This window comes from Dioszegia hungarica (genome assembly GCF_025882075.1).
Source record: "Dioszegia hungarica strain PDD-24b-2 chromosome Unknown MKK02contig_8, whole genome shotgun sequence".
Classification (NCBI taxonomy): Eukaryota; Fungi; Basidiomycota; class Tremellomycetes; order Tremellales; family Bulleribasidiaceae; genus Dioszegia; species Dioszegia hungarica.
In genome coordinates, this window is record NW_026515770.1 from 2,889,906 (window position 1) to 2,914,920 (window position 25,015).

Here is a 25,015-nt window from a genome sequence, read left to right on the forward strand (position 1 = left end):
TTAAGCGAAGTTTATCCGGACGCGACGCCATTGACGTCACCTGAGAGCCACGTGGCGAAGAGGAAAGCTCCGGATTGAGCCAGCATTCCTCGAGTTCATCAAGCTGACATTCCGCGACCAACGCGAGCTCCTTTTTTCTCATTCAAAGAGGTTCATCTCCCTCATATAGCTTCAGGCTATCGTTCAGCCGCTCCCCCTCTTCGCTCACAAGGCAGATCGAGCGGGTCCCTCACCATGTCCGTCAAATCAGCCATCAAAAAGGCAGCGGGCACGCTCAACCCGACAAAGCCGTCGTCCATTGACATGCCCAAGAGCGCCAACGGCGGTAGCAGAGTCCAACAAGGCGGAAAGACGCCTCTGAAGACCCCTCAGGATGAGGCTTTCGCTTTCTTCTCAGGCGAAGGCGATGGAGAGAAGGTGCAGGTTTGGGAGCTGTGGTTGGAAGAGGACGGAGGACCAGGAGAGGGGAAAGATGTGAGTTGGTTTGGGCAGTTCAGCTGTACTGGTGTGCTGGCGCGAGCTAGTCACTGTTAAGGCCAGATATCGTGGATCCTATGCTGTTCTACAGCGGCGTCCTGCTACTCAGTCCATGCCCCGCTTGCATCCACCTTGACAAGACTGATCCTGTAGTACATCCGCCTGCCACCACCAATCAAGCCTTACATCCTGAGGATCTCCATCCAGCCCGGAACGGCATGCTCACTCAATGGCGTTCTTAAGTCCGACTTTCCGATGGACGGGGGCATCTTTGTCCGGGACGACTGGAAGGAGAAGAAGCTCCCCACCGACATCAGCAAGTGAGTAGCTCAACCTAAACGGCGTCTTTAGCTGATGAGCTAGGCCTATCCACGTTGACCTGCCGATCTCAAACCCTGGAGCTTTCTGCTACTACATCGAGCACGACGACGCCTCTGCCAAGTCTGGTCGTGTTGTCGGCCGAAAAGGCTACTTCAACGTAGACCCCGTCATCCGCCTTCCCGCTCGAACCCCCTTCTTCCCCGCCAACGCCTCTTCTCCCGTCGAGCCCTTGAACGACCTCTCCTCCGGCGCCGTCCTCCCCAAGACCAACTCCCTTACCCTTGATTCTCTCATCATCCTCTCAGTCTTTGGCAAGTGGATGGGTAAGACCGACGAATGGGAAGCCCAATTTGCCGAGGCAAGCCGGAGGGGATACAACATGCTCCATTGGGCGCCGCTCCAGCAGCGAGGGTCCAGTGGATCACCATACAGTATTCGCGATCAGCTCAAGTATGACCCTACTCTGCTGCTCAAGGCCGATGCCGCGGACAATGGGCTGGGTGAGATCGAGGCGGTCTTGGAGGTTGCGAGGGAGAAGTACGGGCTGGGTGGAGTGACAGATGTGGTGCTTAACCACACTGCATTTGACTCGCCTTGGCTCCAGGAGCACCCCGAAGCTGGTAAGTCAGCATGCTGGGTCTGGACGCGTAGAAGCTAATAATCCTAGGTTACTCCCCGGCAAACACGCCTCATCTCATGCCCGCGGTCGAGCTCGAGAATGCTCTGATCGACTTGTCGTCCAAACTCGCCTCACTCGGTCTTCCTACCGTCCTCAAGTCGCACGCCGACTTGGAACAGCTCATTCCTCACATCGACTCGGCGATCAACAACGTCCGGCTCTGGGAATACTACGTCTTTGACGTCCAGGCGTCCGTCAAGGCGGTCGCTGGTGCGCTAGAGGCGGGATCAGCCAAGGAATGGTCGGGACCTTCGGTCGCCGGCAAGAGCGTCGATGAGCTCGCCCAGTTGCTCAAGTCCGAGAACTTGCTCGTCAATTACCGCGCCTACTCTGCTCGGTTCTGCAGCTCGGTCGACCCTAAGCTCGCCGCTGGTCTCATCAAGGCCAACTCGCCGAATGAGTCGACCGAGGCGCTGGCGAGCAAATGGGGCAAGGTGCTCGATGTCCTCAACGTGGACTTGTACCGGGAGTGCAACGAGGATGTGGCGGCTGCCAAGGATGGGATCCTTGGTCGGATCAAGTACACCCGGATCGAGGCGGATGGGCCAAAGATGGGCGAGATCACCAAGGAGTGAGCCATCTCCCACTACTACCAGTCAGAGCTGACCCTTCAGGAAACCTCTCGTGGAGCTCTACTTCACTCGTCTTCCCAAGAACGAGAAGACGTCCAAGCACGCTGGAGACGCCCTCTTCCTCGCCAACAATGGGTGGATGTGGGCTGCCGACCCGCTCTCCAACTTCGCCGAGTACCCCTCCAAGGCCTACCTCCGCCGCGAAGTCATCGTCTGGGACGACTGCGTCAAGCTGCGGTACGGCTCCGGACCCGAGGCCAGCCCTTACCTCTGGAAGCGGATGATCGACTATGCCGAGCAGCTCGCCGGGACATTCGACGGTTTCAGGCTGGACAACTGCCACTCTACGCCAATGCACGTCGGTAAGGCGATCATTGATGCTGGACGCAGGGTCAACCCGGATCTCTATGTCATGGCGGAGCTCTTTACGGGAAGTGAGGGGATGGACCTGAAGTTTGTACGGGAACTGGGTATCAACAGTTTGGTTAGGGAGGCGTACAACGGACATGATGTCAAGGACTTCGCCAGGCTGTAAGTCTTACAATCCACTGCGATGTACGCAGCTAATTTGCAGGCTCTACCGCTTCGGTGTCGGAAAGCCCGTTGGTTCGATGGATTCTGCCTGTCTCTCATCGGCAGAGGAGATCCCTGGCCCATACGGCGGCGCGCCCCGCCAGGCCAACGTCACACCCCTGTCCGGCTCGGTCCCCCACGCGGTCTTCTACGACGTCACACACGACAACGAGACTCCTCTGTCCAAGCGGACCGCCGAGGACGCTCTGTCCACTGGGGCCCTTGTCACGTTCACCAAGGCGGCTCTTGGCTCCAACAAGGGCTTTGACGATCTTTACCCGAAGCTGCTCAATCTCGTTACCGACAACAGACCGTATGAGGTTCAGGGGTCGGTCGGGAAGGAGGGCGATAAGGGAATTGGGAAGGTCAAGCGGGTGCTGAACCACCTGCATACCGAGATGATGGAGGGCGGTTTCACCGAGGGACATGTGCACGAGGAGGGAGAGGTTTGTCGATTTAGTATGAGAGGTATGGAATTGGCTGACCGGGCAGTACATCATGATCCACCGAGTCCACCCCGTCACCCACAAGGGGTACATGCTGGTCGCTCACACCGCCTTCAAGGGCATGCAGGGCCGAGGTTGGGGTGAGCTCCCAGCTCTCCCAGATTGAGCGTCGAGCTGACAAAACTCAGTCAAGCCCATCAAGCTCTCCCGCACTTCCATCAAGTACATTCTCGGCACTGGTGTCAGCACCCGCCTCGACGAATGGAAGGACGACCCCAACATGCACAAGGGTATCCCGTCGACACTCACCGAGATCCCGGCGCCAGAGGTGCGGAAGGGCGAGGACGCGGATGGGATGTACAACGAGGTCGTCGTCCCGGATGTCTTTGGCCCAGGCAGCATCATGCTCTTTGAGACGGACATGGAGGTGAGTGCTTCGGTCGTTATGTCGGATAGGGCTAAGAGTCAGAACATCTCGCCAGACTTGGACGAGATCTGCACTTCCGACGCGGATGCCGCGTTCGGAGAGCTGGACTTGGTTGACCTGAACGTCATCCTCCACCGAGCAGACGGAGAAGAGAAGGACGCTACTGGTAAGTCTTCGTTTATACCTTCGGCAGAGAGCTTAGCTGACTAGTCAGGGGGCCGAGATGGTGTGTACAGCATCTCGAACTATGGTAGTCTTGTCTACTGCGGTCTCGAGGGCTGGATGCACCCGCTCCGCCAGATCATGCGGACCAACGATCTCGGCCACGCCCTTTGCGCTCACCTCCGCGAAGGTCCCTGGGCACTTGACTATGTTCTGGAACGCCTGCAAAAGTAAGTCGCTTCTCCCATGTGCTGCTATTTCGATCCAGACTTACCTGACAGGCAAATCCCGGATCTGCCCAGACTTTCCAAACCGCACGCCTGGCTCCAACACCGCTTCTCCCTCATCCGCTCCACTTGTCCCGCCTTCATGCGCCCCAAGTACTTTGCGCTCATCATCTATACGGCGTACAAGGCTGCCCGGCGCGCGGTCGTCGAGCAGTGCTCGGACTTTGTCTCGTCTGGCCATTCGCTGGTGCATGACCTGGCGCTCTGCTCGGTGCAGATGTACGGCCTGGTTAAGTCGGCGAGTATCTCGCCGTCAAAGCCTGTTCCGTCGCTTGCTGCGGGTTTGCCGCACTTTACTGCTGGCTGGGCGAGATGCTGGGGTCGGGATGTCGTGGGTTTGCACCTGGTGCAGAAGAAGTGCGGAGGTCCAAAGCTGATATTTTCAGTTCATCTCCCTCCGAGGGCTCTTCCTTACCACGGGCAATTTCAAGGGCGCTCGCGAACATATCCTGGCGTTCGGCTCGACGCTCAAGCATGGTCTCATTCCGAACTTGCTAGACTCAACTAAGACTCCACGATACAACTGCCGCGACGGCCCTTGTAAGCATCTTCTGCGCGCGAAGTGAAACCGAAGACTAGCTGACATGTGCAGGGTGGTTCATTCAGAACATCCAAGACTACACCAAGATGTGCCCGAACGGCCTCTCCATCCTCGATGATAAGGTCAAGCGCCGATTCCCGGCCGACGATACTTGGGTGGAATGGGACCATGCTCGGGCTTTCGAGTACGAGAGCAGTGTGATGGAGCTGGTCCAGGAGATTCTGCAGCGACATGCCGAGGGTATCGAGTTCAGGGAGTACAACGTGAGTCTACCTATGCCGACGTGGACGATCAAGGGTAGAGCTGATGAGAGAAGGCTGGACCCAACCTCGACATGGACATGAAGGACGAGGGGTTCAACCAGAAGATCTGGGTCGACTGGAGCACCGGTCTCATCCACGGTGGAAACAGGTACAACTGCGGGTGAGCTTTCATATCCATATCGTATCATGGATGTCCAGCTGACTTGTGTAGTACCTGGATGGACAAGATGGGCTCTTCCGACAAGGCAGGGAACAAGGGTCTTCCGGCCACTCCCAGAGATGGATCCCCCATCGAGATCACCGGTCTCCTCAAGAGCACCTTGACCTGGCTGGACGGACTTCGCAAGAAGGGCGTCTGGAAGTCAGAAGGTGTCCAAGCCACCGGTCAGTCTCAGTGGCACTTCCTGTGACCCGCGGAAGGCAACTCAGCTGACAGATCTAGTGGACGGCAAGAAGCGTCTCGTTACCTACAAGGAATGGGCGGAGCTCATTCAGGCCTCTTTCGAAAAGTGCTACTATGTCCCGTCGGACCCGAGCCAGGACAAGGACTTCAACATCAACTCTGGTATGGTCAACCGAAGGGGCATCTACAAGGATGTTTACGGTACACCCAAGGACAGGGAGTGGAGCGACTACCAGGTGAGCAGCATTGGTGCTGCGACCGCAATGTGCGTAGAGCTGATCAGATGTAGCTGAGGTGCAACTTCACCTTGCCGATGGTTGTCGCCCCGGAACTGTTCACCCCTTCGCGAGCGATCGACGCCTTGCGTGTCGCCGATGCCACGCTCCGCGGTCCGCTCGGTATGAAGACGCTCGACCCGAGCGACTCTCAGTACCGCCCCGACTACGACAATTCCAACGATGGAACCGATCAGAGTATCGCCAAGGGCTGGAACGTGAGTTCCTGCTTTCACTCCCCTCCTGGCACGATATGTGCTGATGATCCAGTATCACCAAGGCCCAGAATGGGGATTCCCGCTCGGCTGGTTCTTGACCGCCTATCTCAACTTTGACCGTCTCGCCGGTGATGGCAAGGAAGACCCCAAGCGGACATACCACTTCATCTGCCAGGCGTTGCTCAAGGTGTCGAAGCATATCGATAATGACCCATGGAGGGGAATTCCGGAGCTGACCAATGCTGGTGGGTTGGATAAGCCTAATGCAGACAGAGAGAAAAAGCTGACGCTCCAGGTGGTCGATACTGCTATGACTCGTGCAACACCCAGGCGTGGAGCGCTAGTACTATCCTCGACGTGCTCGAGGAGATGTACAAGATTGAGAAGAAGTAGGGTAATGGCATAGCTTGGGAAAGAGGCAGCGACGCGGGGGGAGGATTGATCGGTTCGAGTACGGACATTCTGGCCGTTATTAGAAATTGTTCTTACTGATGCATGGGTCTTATATGGTCTTCCGCCTCGCCGAGCAGTCATTTGGCCATCCAGGTCAAGGCCACAGTCCGCACTGCCATCTGCAAGTTCAAGGAGGCAGGCAAGAACACTCCAAGGGGACGGATATAGCCGAGGTCCGGGGGTCCACATCGCGATGGCCGAGCTTAAGGTGCAGCTGTTAGGTGAAGCCATCTGCAGCGATCATCATATATCTTGTACCACTAAGCGCTCCAGCTTGCCGCCTTCTGAAGACGCTTACTTGCTCCGATGTCCCACCCCCCACCCCCGACATCGTCTCCAGCCCCGCGGCAGCGAGGTCAACCAACACCACAACAACCGCCAATTCAGCCGCAATATCCTGGCGGCCCGTCTACGCGACCCTCTATGCCAGCCCCAGCTTCCACGACGGGAGCTGGGCCCAGTCGCATAGGCTCATCTGCTCCTACTCCGTTGCAGAACGTACCCACGCTGCCTCTACCTTACGCTGCGCCCCACTCATCCGGCCCATCATCATCAAATCCGCGTCCTCCACCTCGGGTTCCTCCACTCCCACCTTCGTCCGGACGATCAGAGGCATGGAAGATGCAGCCGACCTTCTATCCATTGCCAGTCGTCGGCTCTTCTGCATCCTACGTCGAGGATAAGCGGGGACCGAGCGACAATGGTGCCCATCCGTCAGGAAGAGGCCCATACCAATACGCTCCGGGACCCACAAGTCAGGGGGCCGCACCGGGGCCTGGAGCGTACCAGTCTCCGCAAGCTGCTTCACACATGCTCGGCGGTGGAGTGTCATACGCGAACTCATATCCTCGGCCATCTCAACCCCACCCGTCCACCCCGCTTGTGGCGGTACGACCACCAGGCCGTCAGTCGTCCTTGTCCATGGCGTACGATTCCGCGCTTGCAGGGCCAAGCGTGGAGCGGCAGCGTGCACTTGTACGTTCCCCGATCGATGTCGATGCCTTGTCAAACAAAGACGGGGAGGAGATGGAAGTGGACGACTCGGATGAGGATGAAGCGGACGGCGGATCGAAGGCTGGCGGGCCGATTTCGCGGAAGCGTGGAAGAGGCGGAGACGGGGCCAGTGTAGCCGGCGGGGACGACGAAGAGGGGGATACGTCGGGTATAGTGCCCGGCACGACGCCGTCTGGGAAGAAGCGCCGCCCCCACGCGCCGAGGCGCAGAGTCGTGCAGAGCTGCTCAGAGTGTCGCCGGAGGAAGATCAAGTGCGACAAGAAGTGAGTATAGTCGAGCGTACGAACGAGGGAAAGCGCTGATGATTAGGGTACCGTGCGGACCATGCGTACTACGAAGCGATGAGGCTCAGTGCCATGAGGTGGGCATGGCGGAGAAGAATGTTATTGCTACCCCGTGAGTGTGGTCCTGGGTCCACCTGAGCGTGCGAGGCTGACGAGTAGACATGCATTCGCAACAGCTACGGATCTCGCATTGGTAGCGCAACGCCTCGACGCCCTAGAAGCAGCTCTCAAGAAGAGCGGCACCCTCGCGCCGGCGGACGTGGACAACATCATCAAGAAGGCCTATCGAGCGGGGTCGGTACCGTCGAACATCGATCCCGCGCTGCTTGTGTCAAACGCTGTCTTGGATGCGAGTGAGCAGCTGGTGAAGGCGGAGGCACAGACTCAGGAACAAGCGCACGAGGGGATCGGGCTGGATCTGAGCCTGGACGACCCACGGGGCGACCGGGGAGCAGCTCCGTCTGTTCCCCTTCCTCGGCGAGCGGAAACGGCTCCGGTTCCAAGAACATCCCGGCCAAGCCCGTCATTAGAGGACAACGGGGACGCTGACCTGGATCCACAGGACGACACGGAGGGCGCTGCGCTTACGCTGGAGCACCTCGCATTCGGTCGGTCTCGCGTTGCTGGCGCTCATGCCATCCCGCACTTTGGCGCGAGCCAGTCGGCCATCTCCAAACACGCACCGAACAACGACTATCATCTCGCCCGATCACATCCTCTCTCGCATGGCGATACGCCCCCAGGATCGGGCGGTCGGGCCGTATCCTTCTCTGGATCCAAGTCCATCTCGGCCGGAAACAGCCCGGCCAAGGACTTCAGGCGCGGGTCGATTGCCCCGCCAGCCTTGGGATCGGCCAACTCTGCGCCGATGACACTGACCATGGGAGGGGGGGAGCGGAAGTTAGAGAGTACTCCATCGGGCGTGAAGGGACGAGATGGGCAGGGAGGGGGCGGCGCGTCGGGCTCCGGAATGGGATCGTATGGTCAGAGCCTGAGTGCCGAGGATCGCGCTATGAGAATCGACGCCCTCCTTGATCTCATTGGGCCGACCGACGTCTTCCAGCTGTTCTACCGGCAGTCGGATGTGGGATTGAGGGCTTTGACCAAGATGCTGCCGGGGACTGAGAGGGGCGAGCTGCTAGTCAAGAATGTGAGCAACCACGAAATCCTGAGCCGGACTGCAAGCTGACTTGTACAGTACCTTGAAAAGGTCGACTGGCTCCATCGATGTAAGTCTCCCGAGAGAGGGTGAGGACGTCTGGCTGATCCGGCAGGCCTGCATATCCCAACATTTTTACGCCAGTGCCATGATCTTTGGGCATTACCGCACGATATGGTCGTGCACGAGATGGCTCTGCCTTTCGTCGCGCTCTATTTTAGTGTTTGCTGCGTGAGTCGAGCCTCGCCTATTTACAAGCTCGAGAGTCCGTTGACCCTCCTTAGCTCGGTATCCAGTTCATGGACGCTGATGAAGCCAACAAGCACTTCACACCAGAGGAGATCCGGGACCTGCCCGAGCTGTACTTCAGCGCCGCGAGAAGCGTACGTGGGCCAGCTGATTCTTTCGTACCGGGATATTACAGCTGACACGATAGTGCATGTGGGCGGCAGACTTCCTTGAGCGACATACGACCGAGAACTTGCAGTGTATACTTCTACTAGGGGTGTTTATGGTATGTCGACAGCAATACCGACCCGCGACGGTCGGAACCAGAGCTGATCCTTCCAGAACAATCGAGACCGAGGGGAAGCGGCTTGGGCATTGCTTGGAGCTGGGATCAAGGTATGTGCCGCTCTGTTGCACGCTATCTTCGATCTCTCGCTGATGCTAAAGATGGCTCAAGGTCTCGGTCTTTCCAGGCTTGGAGCAGAACCCACCGAGGCAGATACCATCAAGACTTCACCGATGTGGACTGGACGCTGGGAAAGTGTGATTGAGCGAGAAGTCGGAAGGAGGATCTGGTGGAATCTGGTCTTTCTGGATTGGGCCCTGTCTCCCAGCTACAACTTCAGCTGCAGCATTCACCCCGATCAGAGTAAGTCCCGTACCTGTTCGACCAATGAGGCAGAACTGATCATGCAGTCAAGACCGCTCTGCCGTCGAATATCGAGGACGAGGACATCGTCGAAGGCCGACCACTCCGCCCTCAGCCACTGCATGTCCGCACGGGAATGAGCTTCTGCCTTGCCCGGATCAAGTTCATTCAGATCATGTATCGCCAGATCTGCGAGGCAAATCTGCATCCTCATCCGCCTTACTCCTTCATGTAAGTTCAGCTGTCCATCTCTGCCTCCGGTCCGAGCTTCCCGCTGATCCGCAGCCTCTCCGTCGATGGCGAGCTTCGCCAAGCCATGATGGACCTCCCAACTTTCTTCCAGCCCAACTCCACCGCTCCGACCGCGCTCGATCGCAGCACGCCTCCTCCCGCAGACCACGATCCCAAGCGCCTCGTCCAGTATTACGAGAAGGTCATGCTTCACCTCGCGATCCATTCGAGGATGCTCCGGCTGCACCGACCCTGGCTGTCCAGAGGGTATACGGACGAGCGATTTGCGTATAGCAAGGAACAGTGTATACGGGCGGCGAGGGCAAGTCTGAGATTGATGGGTGATACACATGGGACGGCAGCGTTTTTGGAGAAGTGGTGGTAAGTCGCCTTTGGGGTATTTGTCAACGCAGAGCTGATCTGGGATAGGCTACCGCTTTTCTATGTGTCTGTCTCAGGACTGGTCGTGATTATTGACCTTCTGGTAGGTCGCACTGCCTTATTGAAGGCTTCTGCTGACAGCTAGCGTACCAACAAGCACGACATGCACTCGAGCGAGACGGAGCAGAAGATCAGCGAGGTCAAGGGCGCGCTCGACCAGATGAGGTGAGGTTGCTACCTGATTTGAAGGAAGGGTGCTGACAGATAGGCACATTGCAGACGTCTCTCATCCATCTCGGTCAGCGGTCAAGGTCATGGAGTTCTTGCTCGGTAAGCGATGTTCGCCTAGCTCAAGAAATTACAAGCTGACTTTCTAGCCGAGGTGGAAGAGCGACGCCGTCCTCCCGGCTGCTCGGCCGGAAAGCGGAAAGCAGACGATGATGATGCGGACGGTCTTCAAAGAGCAGTCAAGAAGCTCATTCGCCAAGCACAGTTGGAGATTGACTCGCCGACCACCAGCGCCGGTAGCTTTCCAGCAGCCTCCCCGCCCCCATCATCCTCGCTCCACCGCGTCAGCGTCTCTCCACACCACAATCCCGCGCACGACCGGCCAGTCTTTGACGCTTATCCTCTCCTCCCGTCAACGGCGGCTCTGCAGCAACAAGCGGCTGGGCCTACCTCTGCGATCCCCCCACGATCTCGCCGAGGTAGCACAGCAGGCGGGTCCTCATTGCTCGACTTCAACTTCGACACCCCGCCGTCATTCTCGCCTCAGGTCCAGAATACGGGAGTCATGCCATCGACCAATGGAGCTATGCTGCCTCCCTCAACCTCACTTGGGGGTTACAGTATCACCCATCCGTCCCAATCCCAGGCACCGAGCGCGCCGTCCCCCTTCTCATTCCCCGTCGATACCGACCAATCCTTCCCTAACAACCCATTCGCCTTCCCATCTTTCGCGCCCAACACATCTGCGTTAGGTCCGCAGCTCGATCCATCAGTCGAGGACTTGCTGTCCAATTACTTTCCGACGCCGCAGCAGCAGCAGCAAGGCGGGAACGGGGCCGCGGGCGGGAATGGCGAGATGCAGCAGGGATGGGGCACTGTCCCGGATGATTTCCTCAGTCGGGTGTTTAGCTTTTCGTGGGAGGCGGCGCCGGGTGGAGGGGTCGATGGGCAGGGAGGTAACGTGGGGCAGCAGGGGCAGCAGGGTGGTGTTGGGTCGGGCATGGGGCAGGGACAAGGACAGCAGAATGCACAGGGGACAGGGGGGATGTCGCAGCGCCAGTATGGGCCTGGACAGGGTCAGAGCCAAGACCAGGGGCAAAGGCAGGGGTTCACCGGTGGTCAGAGCATGAGAGGTGCGGGTGGACAGGGTATGGGCGGTACTGGGCAGACAGGACAGGGCCAGGGCGGAGACTTTGTACCATTTGACTGGGGGACCACTTCGGGTGGCTGGATGGCTTGATAAGTATAAGCTGCATCTTGATGGAGGTGTATACATATCTGCTGGAGAAGAGGTTCTAGAGCTATGGTACTATTAGCTAAACTAATGATAATGGATGGTGGGAGGCCATGACGGAGAGGTAGCGTCGGCCAACCGCCCCCAACCCCAGAAGCTCTGCGGCCGCCCGAGGTCCTCGGCGTATGTCCCGTCGCTCGCCGGAGCCATGCAGCTCTTCAACGATACCTACATGCAGCAGGGACCGGCTCAGCATTGAAGGGCTGGCTCGGCCGGCTTCGCATGTACATATCCTTGAGAAGCAGCATGGCACCAGCGGGGGACGGGACAGACCTCGAAGACCTCGGACGGCCGCAGAGCTTCTGGGGTTGGGGTGGTTGGAGATGTCCCAGACGCAGACGTCGTCGTCGGCGGTGCCGAGTCACTGCCGCGTCAGTAGATACCCCCGGTGTGCAGATAGACTGACTCACTGCGATGTTGGCTCTTGGATGCTGAGTCATAAAACACGTGTTGCCCACCTCGCATGCACGGCGAACGCGAGTCCGTCGGTCTTGAAAGTGAGGTCGTCGCCGACCCGCATCAGCCAGCGTCGAGCACCCAGCTGGGCCCACTTGAGCTGCTCCTCGGGAGAGCGAAGGCGGCGAGGATTGGTGAGAGGCGGAGGGGGGTAAAGATGAGGTTGCCGGTGAGGAGAGGGGATGAGGTGGCCGATTCCTGGAGGAATCGTCACTTTGAGGTCGGCAGGGTGGATGAAGGAATCCGGCAGGTACACTGCTTCGTTCCGCCGGACGGTGGTCGAAGCGCCGCCGGAGCGGACATGAAGCGCACCGCGCTGAGCGGTGTAGTGCCGCGCAGCCCGCTGTGCTCCAGCGCGATCTCCACCGACAACTCGGCAGGGCCGACCAGGGGCGATGACGAAGACGCGGCGCCCGACGAGACTTCCGCGAGGAAGGATCCAGCCGTCCTCGACTAGGTAATCTTCGACGTCGTCGTCCTCGAGCAGTCCGCAGAAGGTTCCGGCCTGCTCAGGGGTGTAGAAGTAGAAGATTGAGGTGCCAGAAGAAGCGACGAGGACCGGCGATCTGGTCATGTCGAGCGTGAGGTTGTTCTGGAGGTGACCCTTGCTGGGTCAGCTTACAGTCCTAGTCGCATAAAGAACGAAGCTACTCACTCAAACCCACCCTCTCGGGGACTTCGGATCCGCCGACGGCGTTGAAGGTTGTTGTAGGTATCGTTGAAGAGTGGTAGAGCAAGGTTGAACGAGGTATGGAGAACCGAAGACCGTTGGAGAGGGGCATTGTTGCGGTGGGAAGAGGATTGAGAGGGAGAGGAGTGGGGTCTGGCGAGAATGTTGGCGTGGTTGAGCATGATGGGGAGTGGCTGGGCGAGTGACATCGTGTTGGCGAGACGGGAGAGAGGGCGGGATGAAGAATCTTTTGATGAGCGTCTCGCTGTTATATACAGGGGCCAGATAGCACGGCGGCGGGGTGGCGCATAAAAGGGGCAATACCGTCTCCGTGTGTGTGTCTGATTCGGCCGTCTGAGTAGGGAGTGAGCTAAGCTAGAATACGGTTAGTGTGTGTAGACGAGCGGAGGACCGAGCATCACTGTTTTGGGGTGGGAGGGGTGGGGTCCGACTAAGCTCAGAAGAGGCGTTAACACAGTTACCCTTTTGATCCGTCGACCTCGGCTCAGCGCTCAACCTATCGCGCAAAGAAGTACCATCTGTCTCTACTGTCGAGCATTGCTGAGAAGGCTAGTCAATAGCTAGAGAGTGAGCTACTTGAGTGTCTTGCAGCCACTCCCCGCTATTCCACAGCCGAGGGGGTAACACAGAGCAAGACGTTGGCCTGCTGCAAGACGCGTCAGGGGAGCTGTCGGAGGCAGATTGTAACAGAGAGCTGAATGTGAAACTCAGTCGAAGCCAGAGTTTCCGAGCTACTCCGACTCCGCTGTGCTGCTGCAGACGAGCTTCGTCTCTAGAGAAAGGAGAAGTGGACCACTCAATTGGAAAGACAAGCAGAGCTGCGCCGAAGAGTAGATAACTTACCGCAGTTATAGATAGTTGTATCCGGTTATAACACCTGGCAACACATTCCTGACATGCGAATTACGGCATCAGTGGCAAAAACCATCTCTCAGTGCCAACTCCCGCAATACATACATCCACCCCTAGACAAGGCAGCAGACTACATATCCGGGCCCTACAAGCTCCAGCGCGACGCCTACGATCAGAACTGAAGGGCGGCGCCTTTTTGCTAGGGAAATATCAGCATAGGAATCGATATGGGACGAGAAAAAAACGAGTAAACTCACCTTCTTGTCACCTCCAAGCTCGAAGTGCTTGCACCGCTTGAGGACGAGCTGGTGCTTGGCCTTGCACGAGGAGCATTCTAACCGGAGGACGACCTTCTTGGTCTGTTGGTGGACGAGGTTTCGAAGCGCGAGAGATGGAGGAGGAGAGCGTATGAGGCGAGAGTGATAGTTGCGTGATAGATGTGAAGGAGGGGGAGTGTGAAAGATGGATCAAGCAAGGAAGAGCGTGATCAGCGGTTGCCCATAGCTTCTCCAGAAGAGCGACGTACAGTCTTAGCCTTCTTGTGGAAGATAGGCTTGGTCTGACCACCGTAACCGGACTGCTTTCCTAAAGAGGTCAGCAATGCGCCTCGCAGGGATAACACCAGTCCGCCGCCCGTACCACCCTATCCTATTTGTACTCGCTTCATGACTTCCTATCATCCGCCTGCCCATACGATATCCCCGCCATAACCCAAAGACCTCCACGAAGGCAAGCCAGACCTCGATCGAAAGCCAAGACTCACGGTCATAACGTCTCTTTCCCTGGGCAGCCAAAGAGTCCTTCCCCTTCTTGTACTGAGTGACCTTGTGGGGCTGGTGCTTGCCGCAAGCCTTGGACGAGCAGACTGAGGGTCAGCTTGGTCCATAGATCCGTCGACAAATCAACGAAGATCAAAAGTCGGCAAACTCACAGGTTCGGCGGGTCCTGCGGGCAGTCGTTAGCTTACACTCCTTACAGTCCAGTCCCTCCTGAATCCCCATGCCTGCCAGCTCCCTGCCACAGCACAACATCCCCTCGTCCCAATTTCCTGCGCAAACAGCAATTCCCCAGTAGACGTTTTCGCCCTTTGCCGCCTTGACCACCCCTCTCCTAATGCTGTATCCTCCGCGCCCCGTCTTCCACCGTAAGCAATCCCACACCCGCGCTATCCAGCTCGGAGAACGAGCAACGACCGTTGACAATTCGAAGACACGTACTTGGGACTACATCTATCAGCTTGCAATCCCTTGCTCGATCTCTACGAGCGGCAACTCACATGTTAACCCTGTAGAATGTAATAGTATCAATGGAGAAGAGGAGCGCGATCAGCGTATGCCCCTCTGTATCGTCTCTATAGCTGTACTCACATCTTGTCGAGCGTTACCTTGATGTATGAGTTCACCTTACAGCCAGAGCCACAGCCAAAGAGAGACCCGCGCGAGTGGGTGTATACTTCCGCCACACTCACATTTCGCCAAACTCCGTGAAACTCCGGCAGTGGCTCCCTTCTCGCTGGGCTGAATATAATCCCGGCTTACCCTTTGTGGCAATTTATCCAGAGCCAAAGTCGTCGACAAAGCCAGCGCTGGGTGGTGCTCACTGATACAGCGAAATTGATCCTATTGCTCTCATCGCTTGCTATCCGACTAGAACAGGTTAGTACAATACAACCGGCGACACGTCGACAAGGAGCAGCAGCTCATACTCCCCAGTCCGACTCTAGCCATCATGTCGTTCGCTCCCCCAGAGGCACACCAGCAGTTCCAGGTGAGTCTAAACGGATCGATCGGAGCTGGGTTAAGGAAGAGAAGAGCAAGGTTGCGAAGGGCGTCAAGAGGGCTGGTGGACAGGGTGGCTAGACGAAGGGATAGCCGTGTGATAGGGAGGGCATAGCAGGAGGTCATGCCCGATTTCGACAGACGGACAGGGGGAATTGCTGCACAAAAGGATTATCGCTGATCACCATTCTCCTCGCTACCCCTACTCGACCACATACTCTACTCTACCATACGCATTCTCCCCAACAGCACATTCTGCGGCTGCTCAACACCAACGTCAAGGGTGGCGGAAAGATCATGTTCGCCCTCACCGAGATTAAGGGTGTTGGTCGGCGTTACGCCAACTTGGTCTGCAAGAAGGCCGATATCGATTTGAACAAGCGGTGAGTCAGTCGGGCAATACGAGGAGGGGGAATGACGAAGGGAATATTGTCGGTGGGAGGATTGAGCTGGGGCGGAATATCGTCTGAGGGGGATATCATGCTGGAGGAATTAGGGGAGAGGGGGAAATGCTACTGCTACCCGCAATCCTTTAGGCCTCGTACTGATCAACAGCGCCGGAGAACTCAACTCGGACGAGCTCGAACGCATAGTCACCATCATGCAGAACCCCGCCCAGTTCAAGATCCCCACTTGGTTCTTGAACAGGCAGAAGGACATGGTCGACGGCAAGAACGCCCACGTCCTTTCCAACCAGATCGACCAGAAGCTCCGTGATGACCTCGAGAGGCTCAAGAAGATCAGGAGTCACAGGGGGTTGAGGCACCACTGGCAGGTCAGGGTTCGTGGTCAGCACACAAAGACCACGTACGTTTTGGATTTCTTTGGTCACTTGGATACAGCTGATCAAGTAGCGGTCGGCGAGGAAAGACCATTGCTGCCAAGAAGAAGTAGAGCGGCGTCTAGTACATATCGGTGCTGGGTGTTGTTCTTCTTTGGATCGGGTGCATGCAAACCTTTCTCGGCAGACAGTTAAACATACTTCCTCCAACCCCACCTTTAGTATAGTTAATGAGTACCTCACTGACTGTCATCCTAATCACCAAGCCGCATCGGCGCGTGTGGCCGTGTTCCGACTGACCGGAATCTGTGGCTAGAGATCTGAACCGAGCTCACGTATGCGGTTCTTTAGCAGCTCTGACATCGAGATTGGATGCATACACCAGTATATGCGAGGCGGGTCTGGCTGAGGAGGCTACGAAAGGACGTCCATGGTAATCAAAGCCTAACGCGGCTCACTCGCCTTGAGTAGAATCGCCACGGTGTCGACGGCTCAGGCCCAGGTGGAGGAGGTCTCGCCACCCTCTCGGCTTCTCAGCAGCTGCGATCTTATCCTTGATGCTCTTCTCGAGATCGGTCAACTCGCTCCTCTCCTCGTCAAACGTCTCGCCGAACGCTGTCCAAGCATCGACTATTTCCCGCCAGAGGTAGTTGTCGACATAATAGGGCATCCGCCGCGCCACGTCCATCCGCGCCGTGTACTTCTCATAAACATCATCGAGCTGGGTGAGCCGGGACCTGATCTCCGACAGAATGCTGCCCTTCGGCGCGCTGCTCTGGCTGGAAAGTCGAGCCGCCTCGAGCACAGACTTGTTTCCCAGCGTCTTTTCGAACGGCGCAGTGTCAGCATTGAAGCGGGTACGCATGCGCCACTCGACGCTGGGGCCGAGCTCGGGGCGTGGATCGCAATGCAACTCGCGGTCGGTGAGACCCTGGAGCTGGGTGATGTCAATGACTCCGTCGTATTCCGGAACCGATACAGGCATGTTGGCGGAGTGTGGTGCAAGAAGTCACGAAGTGGTGCAAAGCAAGTAGAAAGCAGGAGCAGCATCTCCTTCGGACTGGACCGTTGACTTCGGCTGAAGAAGTGTAAAGAGGCCCAGACATCGGAAGAGGGTGGGTGCATTCACAAGTATGTACGGGCCGAGTATAAATGAGGCGGGTATGAAAGGTCGTTCGGGGCTATCAAGGTCTCACATGCCTTGAGTAGGCCATCGCAGTCTCGCCGCCGATTCAAGTGGAACCCGTCTCGCCCGTCTCGTCTCCTCCGTGCGGCTCGTCATCCGCCGCGGTCTCGCCACTGGTCGAAACTGTGGCCCTCTCCAGCTCCCGAGCTGTGATCTCCGCCTGGATGGTCGACTGGCATGTGGTCAAGTCGTGTTTCTCCCGGCCATTCTCTCGGGCGTACTTCCGGAAAGCGTTCAGAGTGTCCGTCTTGTACCGGTCGTCGCCGACAGTGTCGGAGGCTGCCTCATCCTTCAGCCCCAGGTAGCTCTGGCGGTCGGCCGCGAGCAGAGTAAGCCGGGATGCAATGTCCGACAGTCGTGTCTGCGCCTCGATGTCCGTCCGAGTGCTGCTCTTGACGTAAGTCTGCGCCGACTCGAGCACAGACTTGTCTGCCTGCCTCGTCTCCAACGGGACAGCGCGGTCATTGAAATCCTCCCGCCGGAGCCCGTCGAGGGTCAAGCCCCTGGCATCCGGACCAAGAATGGCTCTGATGAGCGGCGGAGGCGCAACGTAAGTGACCGGAATGGGCATGTTGATGAATAGGTGGTGTATTAGTAGCAGTAAAAGTGATAGTGGAGGGGAAGAGGTTGCGGTTGGGGGCGATGAATCCCCAGCGGACAAGCCACTCTTATACCTCGAGTCCGCAGTCATGCTAGTCGTGGCGATGCCAAGGCGGTGCACTATCTCAAAGGACGTCGCAATCTGCACCAGGGGTCATAAGGTCGGAGATTGTACGCCTGCTACACGTTCCACTAGATTGCAGCGCAATCTAAGCGCAATCTAGAGCAGGGGCCGCGTGATCTAAAGATCCTGAGTATGCTACGTGTTCCATCAAATTGCGGTGCAATCTAATCCAGGGGTCAGAGGGTCAAAAGAATCGCGCTGTAGTGTCCGTAGGCGTGTCATGGGGTGACTGATGGTCAGGACAGCTCGGAAGCGTGATGGCCTCTGATCAAGGGAGGATATGCCTTCGTCCAGGAGGGAGCTGTGCTGGTAGTCACACGTTTCGGATCCTCTATCCTGGGCCCATCACGCAGAGAGGGGATACGGCTTATCAGTGACCACGCTGCCCATCGAAGACGGAAGAGGAGATGTGGAGAAGGGAGAGGAAAGCACCGTTGACATAGCCTGCGAAGCCCTACGAGTCAGTATGCGCTACGGATGAGCAGTCAGCGTCATCTGCCACCTGCTGACTTGAAGTGACGTGGGAGGGAGGATCTTCCAACTGGCGGTCACAGAATCAGTACATGAGGCCTACTATGAGCAAGCAAGTCCAAGACCGTGCACGCATCCCTCTTCCTCTAGATCCCTCGAATGCGCTACGTTGTTCAGCTGGTCTAGCTCTAACATCTAATCGCCCTTCTCCAGCCGCACCGCCGGCCTCCTCCTGACCATATCCAGATCCGTCTTGTGCCCCACCAGCGTTCTGATATCTGAGATCTTGTACCTGGTATCGTGTCAGCTTGCTCCCCCGTCCGGGGTCGGATCCGTATTGCGGTAAGCTTACTTGATCATAGTCGGCCGTTCCAGACTCATTCCCCACCCCAATACCCTCACGCCCTTCGGCAGACCCATCGGCTCCAGCATTTCTGGCCTGAACACACCGGACTGAGACGTCAGCTTTGATGGCATGTGCGCATTGCGTCCAGCTCACATTGGCGATTTCAATCCATTTCCCAAGTCCCTCATGCCACGAGAAGACCTCCATACTGGGCTAAACACCGTCAGCTTGTTCGTGAACCGTAAAGAGTAAGCTCACCTCGGTGTATGGGTTGTATGCCGGCTTGAAGCGCAGCTTGGTGTTTCCAGTCTTGCGGAAGAACTCCTCCATGAAGGCTGAGTTTGTTAGCTCATGGTCTACGTCATACACAGATCGCAAAGCTCACCGATCAGGTGTCCCAGAGTGATATCATAGTCTGCTACCACCCCTTCGACCTGGTGGAACTCTGCCAGATGTGTAGCATCTGTAGACTCGTTTCTGACCATTAGCCACATTCACCTGACGGCCTGGAAATCGCTCACCTGAACACTCGGTCGATGGAGAACAGCTTGGCAGGCTTGAAACCCCCAGGCTGATTCGCAATCTGATAAAGCATATCCGTCGAAACAGCGGTCGTGTGCGTCCGGAGCAACAGCTTCTCGCTCTCTTCTCTCGAAAAGGGCGCCCGGTACCCGATGGACCCGTACCCTCCTTCTTCGTGCACCTTGCGGACACGCTCATAGTACTCCTCATCAGGTCGAGTGGAACGTGATGGTTCTGGTCATCAGCGCACTTCAGATTTGACGGGATGGAAAGGAGAGTCACCTTTGACGTAGAACGTGTCTTGCATTTCACGGGCAGGGTGTTGTTGGGGAACGAACATGGCGTCAAAGTTCCAGAAGGCGGATTCGACGAAGCGGTTGGTCGGCATCTCGGTGAACCTTTTGCGATGAGCTTGATGTCCAGGTTATGGTGGGCAAGAGAGCTCACCCAAGATCGAAGAAGATCTGACGGAACTCTTCCCGGACCTTCAAGAGCGGGTGGAGAGCTCCTCCATCGGTCGGTTGACCAGCCGCGGCGAAGTTGTACTGCTTGAACGAGGCGTCTTGCCATGACCCACTGCTAGATCAGCTCTGACTCCGTACAGTGAGGCCCGTTGTGAGAGGGTGAGCTGGACGTACGAGACGAGCATGTCCTCCGTGAGATCCGTCTCGAGCTGCTTGACCTCTGTCGAGAAGTTGGCGCCCTTCTTGACGGAGTAGTGGATATGTTTTCTGGCGGATGAGCTTGGTCTGAAGTGCGCAGGAGAATAACTCACCTTGGCTGGATGAGCTTCCGCTTCTGCACCTCCTTGAGCACAACATCGCCCTGGGGATGTGAGCCTGTATCTCTGATGGTCTGAAGTTGAGCGGCAGTCTCGTCTGGGACGGCGTCGACCTACGAGTAAGCTTGGTATTGACGGACCACTACGTCAACCAAAACTTACAGCTCGAACAAAGCCAGCTCCGTCCTTTGCTATCCACTTGTTCTTGAAAGCTCGCATTTGCCCAATCTTGGCTACATCGTCTCCAACGACTTTCTACCTGGCGTCAGCTGTGTTCGCACCCAGAAGGACAGCCGCCAGCTCACCTTCAGATCTGGCATACTCAACGCCACACCTCCCTTCGCAGGTAATGCCTCCCATACACGATACTCGTGCGACCCCTTCGCAGCAATATCCAGACCCTCTTCGGTCAGAGCAAAAGAAGTAGTGGTGATTTGCTTGTAGACGATCATCTTTGTCCATCAGCTTCTCAATTCGCAGTTCTCGAACCGGTGAGCAGCAGACTTTGAGCTCACCTCGCGACTGAGCAAGCTATCCAGGACACCCTTCAGGACCGCCTGCGCCTCTCCTGGCCCGAGCTTCGACCCATCAGAGCTCTGCAGCTCCCGCGAGTCATCTATCGAGCCGCTGGACGAGGAGTCAAGGGTCGAGAGGACGAGCGCCTGGAGCGACTCGGCTAATGGTACGGCCATACTGGCTCGAATTCGGGAGAGATTTTCGAGGACCTCGTGATAACTAGAGCGGTTCCGCGTACTGTATGCTCTGAGCTAGTGTCGAGCTGGATGCTACGTATGATATGGGTAGTAAGGCAAAGAAAGCAACACATCTTTCAACCAACATTTCGCTGCGACTCGCTTGGTGCAGCAGTAGGAATGGAGATTAGAGTGTATCTCCGCCTTTATCTGGTCCTACCTTTAGCGTTTCAAGTGGAGGAGGTCCGCGCTCGACCTCTTCTTCTCTCCCTCTTTCCTCCTTCTTCCTTCTCCTCCACCTTCACCTATATCATCAACCCACCCATCGTCATGCAGGTCGGGAGAACTATCGAACAGCTCAAAAAGAGGCGGCATGCCTATCTCGGACCCTACGTTCCTCCCCCACAGGAACGGCGGATCCAGCGCGTCGACCCGGCGGAGGAGGTTGGGCAGCTGAAGGGTGATATCCTGGGTGACAAGCGTGAGCTCCGTGATTCCCCCGCAGGTGATGTGATCTCACGCTTCAGGCGCGCTAGTCATTACGCTCGGCGAGGACTTCTGGGTCGGTCGTCATCCGGGATGGTCAGTTCGCAGGTACCTCAACTTGATCGGCTACGGTAGCTGACCGTGCAGTGACCTCGTCATAGACCATCCGACCATATCAAATTTCCACCTTAGGATCTACGCGCAAGTCAAACTCCGTACCTCCGTCTGGTCTAGCAGGACTGACCTCTCACAGGATCCGGACCAGCTGTCGCCAGTCCCTGATCTGCGTCCATGACCTTTCAACGAACGGATTCATCCTGAACGACACCACCTACAAGTCTACCCAGACATACGACATTGGTGGCGTCAAACACTCTACTCGGTGTATCATCATCCGGCCGGGAGACATATTGCGATTTCCAGACTCTCCAATTGGTGAGCCTGTTCCAACCGCTCTTGTCTGTCGGAAGAAGGAAGGAGCTGATCAGCTAGAGCTTTCCTGTCGCTACTTCTCCCACCACTCCGAGCCCACCCAAGCCCAATACGAAGGTCCCGGCCAGGTCCGCTGCGAGATCCCCGCCCTCTTCCCCTCGTCCGACGCAAGTGAGCCACTCGAAGCGGGTCCATGGCGTATCTGCAACTTTACCCTCGGAACAGGCAGCTTCGGCCGCGTCCACCTCGCCACTAATATCGCCACTCCTGGACTGCAAGTCGCTTGCAAGACGGCTCGGTTCAATAAGCAGATCGAGGTGGAGATCTCGGTCATGAAGGGTCTGGCACATCCCAACATCTGCGGGATATACGATATGGTCAGGGAGGACGAGGGGGAGGTGATACACCTCTTCCTGCCCTTGGTGACCGGCGGAGATCTCTTCTCGTATTTGGAGAAACATCTATACCTCACCGAGGACGAGGGGAAGTTTGCAGCGTACCAGCTGCTGAAGGCGCTGGAGTTCCTATACGGCAAAGGTATTGCTCATCGCGGTGAGTTGTCGGGCCCACGATAATGTATAGTCGAAGGCAGTACTGCAGCTCATGCCCCAGATGTCAAGCCCGAAAACGTCCTCCTCCACAAGTCCGGCGCCTTTCCCCACCTCCTCCTCGCCGACTTTGGCCTCGCAACAACCCGCGACCAAGTCCTTCACTCTGTCCCGTGGGACCGAAACAACCTCGTCGAGCGAAACCATCGTATCTTTACCGGCACATCCACCTATATACCCCCAGAACGGCTCAAGGCCATCCTCGGCAGGAAGCGGTCTACCGTCGGGCTGGCCGAGAGTGTGCACGGAGGGATCGTACCGTGGAGGGAGGCGATCGGGAAGTTGTGGTTTGAGGAGGAGGCGATGTTGGATCGCTGGGCATTCGGAAGTGAGTCTCTCTTCTTCTGATCTGATGAGATGTACCTGATGAACAGTCGTGCTATACACTCTCATGACCGGCGCCCACCCCTACGACGAGAGGCTCGATCACGAGGTCTTTGACCGGACGGCGACCGATAACTCACAGATGACCGCGGCGACTAGTCGGCGACGAACGTCAGCTCAGAGCTGGAATGAATTCCGCAGCAGGAATCCGAATGGTACGGTCGGGGACGGGCCACAGTCAGAGCAAGAGGCGGAGTGGAGGCGGGTCGAGAGTAGGTGTTCCAGGTTCGGCGTAAGTCCTGCTTCTACGACGATTCAGCTTCTGCTCACGTCTGACAGAAACTTCGACCGGACTACTGGCAGCCAGAAGAGCGCTGGGTGGGGATCAGCGCAGAAGGTCAGCTATTGCTCGCTTACTGGGTAGCGCTGGAGCTGACCATGCAGGTCGGGACTTCGTCGCCCAGCTCCTTTCCCCTCACGCGACCAAGCGCGTGACTCTCGCCGAAGCGTTCACCCATACCTGGCTTTCCGACCAACAAGCCGCTCTCGATAACGTATACCGCACCGTCGTCACCCAGGGCAAGCTTGAGCGAGCTAGCATCTGGAACCGAAACGGCGGCGTTGCACCCTTCAAGAAATCGATCATCGTCGAGCTCGACACGACCCCTCCTGAGCAGGGTCCCTCGGGCTCCGAAGACGTCATTACTGCCACTACTGCTCTAGCCCCGTCGCATGCTACCAAGAGCCCTGCCGATACTGTTCCTGTCCTCGAACCGACCAAAACGAAACGTACCAAGCAAACGAAGCGGAAGGACTCTCACGATGACCCGGCTACCGAAAAGCCAAAGAAGAAATCGAAATCCAAGAAAGCCGTCGCTGCCGCTGCTGCCGCCACTCTCGGGGAGGCGGGCGATACTACCGATCCCGTCGACGCATCAGTACCTTCCTCCTCCAAACCTACTCACCTTCCCAAGAAGAAACCCGGGCCCAAACCGAAGGTCACAACCAAGAAAGCCGCTGCACCCCCACGCCGCCCTTCGTCCCTCTTCTTACCCGACGGCGGCATATTTGGGGAGCTCGATGATATCGCAGAGGAGAACGAGGAGGCGGGCGAGGATGAGCGGGCGAGAAGGGAGGCCGAGGAGGCTATGGGAAGTCTGGGCGGGGCGGCTATGACACTCAACGACCTCTTATCGGCCGGACCTGGCGAAGCGAGCGGGAGCGGCAGTGGGACCGGCGGGATGGCGGGAATGGGAGGTGGTGCGCAGACTCAAGGGGAACAAGAGAGTATGCCTCCAATCAAGGCGGGTCAGAGAAAGTCAATCTTGGCAAAGAAGGGAGTAGGGGTGAAGCCGATAAGCAAGACTTCACTGTTTGCTACAGCTCGAGCTCGTTTGGAAGGTACGTCCTTCTTGCCCAGCCCCCTTCTCATCCAGCTCTCTCCTACTCCAGCTCTCTTCCACCTGTCTGGCCGGTGCTGAGCATCCAGAGGAAACCCTTCGACCGTCCGATCTCGCCAGCTCCCTCCAAGCTACACCATCCGCATCAACCTCGAAGCCATCCTCGCAAGTCCAGGTGGGCAAGACGATCACCAAACGGCCTGGGGTGGTTCTGAAGCGGGTCGAGAAGGCTGGTGCGAAGTGATGTGAGTTCTCGAGAGCCCGGAAGAGGTGTATGAAAGGGCAGAGCTGATCCTGCAGATGGGTCTTGGGGTCTAGGCGCGGGCGCGACATCATGCTGCGGTTTAAACACCATTCTCACATTGTACATACTTATCATGCGGTTCGGGCATCGGCAGGGGTCCCTATATGTATCGGGTTTAGTCATTCCAGCTCATCACCCTGACTGCTCACACCCATGAGCCCAGGATGGATGTTGGCCTGATACCCCACAGCCTCTTCTTTGCTGATTTATCCAAGGTTCACATCGTATGCTAGATCGTAGACCAAGTCGAACGTCAACTCGCCGTGCTCCTTTGGGTAGCAAATCCGTTCTCGCGTCGATGGGGAACACGACACTTGAAGATGATGTGTCAGCTTCAAGACTCCCTTGATCTGACTGGCCCCTGGTCACATCCCAGATCTATGGGGGTTGCTGTTTGGCCGGGCTGGCGAGGGGTTGTGCAAACTCGGCAGACTTCCTTGCATGTCCCCTAAATTCAAACGCGAGTCGCTTTGCTCCTTTCGCCACATTTCCCCTGGCGCGAGAGGCATTTCTCATGCTGCATCTCCTTTCGACGTGACTTGCGTTCAGCGACGAGGGCATACTTGAGGGGAGTTTGACGCTCTCTAGGCTTAATACATCACCTGTCTATCTGCAT

General features: G+C 57.2%; 8 protein-coding genes across 8 annotated transcripts; 4 read left to right on the plus strand and 4 right to left on the minus strand.

The window, feature by feature from the left end:
• Window positions 1–234: 234 nt before the first annotated feature.
• On the plus strand, window positions 235–6,037 carry MKK02DRAFT_33388 (uncharacterized protein; the record flags this gene model as incomplete). Its single annotated transcript, XM_053088706.1, has 19 exons — window positions 235–474; window positions 631–797; window positions 841–1,418; window positions 1,466–2,048; window positions 2,092–2,580; window positions 2,624–3,068; window positions 3,115–3,208; window positions 3,257–3,495; window positions 3,538–3,661; window positions 3,710–3,887; window positions 3,939–4,275; window positions 4,331–4,484; window positions 4,537–4,748; window positions 4,802–4,908; window positions 4,960–5,132; window positions 5,191–5,387; window positions 5,441–5,644; window positions 5,697–5,889; window positions 5,940–6,037. 19 exons carry the CDS (start codon window positions 235–237, stop codon window positions 6,035–6,037), a joined length of 4,812 nt encoding a protein of 1,603 aa, XP_052945897.1.
• Window positions 6,038–7,123: 1,086 nt separating this feature from the next.
• MKK02DRAFT_25457 (nucleus protein) lies at window positions 7,124–11,511 on the plus strand (the record flags this gene model as incomplete). The annotated part of the gene is made up of 18 exons (XM_053087045.1): window positions 7,124–7,374; window positions 7,421–7,493; window positions 7,535–7,689; window positions 7,915–8,220; window positions 8,386–8,545; window positions 8,594–8,624; window positions 8,670–8,785; window positions 8,839–8,937; window positions 8,991–9,068; window positions 9,125–9,178; window positions 9,230–9,431; window positions 9,479–9,662; window positions 9,717–10,043; window positions 10,092–10,146; window positions 10,189–10,268; window positions 10,312–10,373; window positions 10,421–10,766; window positions 10,926–11,511. The coding sequence occupies 18 exons, from the start codon at window positions 7,124–7,126 to the stop codon at window positions 11,509–11,511; spliced, it is 3,165 nt and encodes a 1,054-aa protein (XP_052945898.1).
• Window positions 11,512–12,001: 490 nt separating this feature from the next.
• On the minus strand, window positions 12,002–12,900 carry MKK02DRAFT_44825 (uncharacterized protein; the record flags this gene model as incomplete). Its single annotated transcript, XM_053093103.1, has 2 exons — window positions 12,002–12,629; window positions 12,677–12,900. The coding sequence occupies 2 exons, from the start codon at window positions 12,898–12,900 to the stop codon at window positions 12,002–12,004; spliced, it is 852 nt and encodes a 283-aa protein (XP_052945899.1).
• An 836-nt stretch (window positions 12,901–13,736) lies between these two features.
• MKK02DRAFT_33391 (60S ribosomal protein L36) lies at window positions 13,737–14,565 on the minus strand (the record flags this gene model as incomplete). The annotated part of the gene is made up of 5 exons (XM_053088707.1): window positions 13,737–13,763; window positions 13,822–13,923; window positions 14,091–14,149; window positions 14,328–14,429; window positions 14,496–14,565. 5 exons carry the CDS (start codon window positions 14,563–14,565, stop codon window positions 13,737–13,739), a joined length of 360 nt encoding a protein of 119 aa, XP_052945900.1.
• A 727-nt stretch (window positions 14,566–15,292) lies between these two features.
• MKK02DRAFT_27562 (ribosomal protein S13) lies at window positions 15,293–16,236 on the plus strand (the record flags this gene model as incomplete). The annotated part of the gene is made up of 4 exons (XM_053087369.1): window positions 15,293–15,331; window positions 15,592–15,725; window positions 15,898–16,149; window positions 16,197–16,236. 4 exons carry the CDS (start codon window positions 15,293–15,295, stop codon window positions 16,234–16,236), a joined length of 465 nt encoding a protein of 154 aa, XP_052945901.1.
• Window positions 16,237–16,577: 341 nt separating this feature from the next.
• Window positions 16,578–17,880, minus strand: MKK02DRAFT_33393 (uncharacterized protein; the record flags this gene model as incomplete). The annotated part of the gene is made up of 2 exons (XM_053088708.1): window positions 16,578–17,077; window positions 17,367–17,880. The coding sequence occupies 2 exons, from the start codon at window positions 17,878–17,880 to the stop codon at window positions 16,578–16,580; spliced, it is 1,014 nt and encodes a 337-aa protein (XP_052945902.1).
• An 819-nt stretch (window positions 17,881–18,699) lies between these two features.
• Window positions 18,700–20,845, minus strand: MKK02DRAFT_44830 (phenylalanine-tRNA ligase; the record flags this gene model as incomplete). The annotated part of the gene is made up of 13 exons (XM_053093104.1): window positions 18,700–18,796; window positions 18,857–18,957; window positions 19,004–19,063; window positions 19,109–19,185; window positions 19,236–19,327; window positions 19,372–19,606; window positions 19,655–19,770; window positions 19,820–19,948; window positions 20,011–20,103; window positions 20,148–20,266; window positions 20,316–20,408; window positions 20,459–20,605; window positions 20,669–20,845. 13 exons carry the CDS (start codon window positions 20,843–20,845, stop codon window positions 18,700–18,702), a joined length of 1,536 nt encoding a protein of 511 aa, XP_052945903.1.
• Window positions 20,846–21,175: 330 nt separating this feature from the next.
• Window positions 21,176–24,339, plus strand: MKK02DRAFT_44831 (kinase-like domain-containing protein; the record flags this gene model as incomplete). Its single annotated transcript, XM_053093105.1, has 10 exons — window positions 21,176–21,326; window positions 21,373–21,427; window positions 21,479–21,554; window positions 21,607–21,766; window positions 21,824–22,315; window positions 22,376–22,699; window positions 22,746–22,987; window positions 23,035–23,092; window positions 23,140–24,096; window positions 24,185–24,339. The coding sequence occupies 10 exons, from the start codon at window positions 21,176–21,178 to the stop codon at window positions 24,337–24,339; spliced, it is 2,670 nt and encodes an 889-aa protein (XP_052945904.1).
• Window positions 24,340–25,015: the final 676 nt, after the last annotated feature.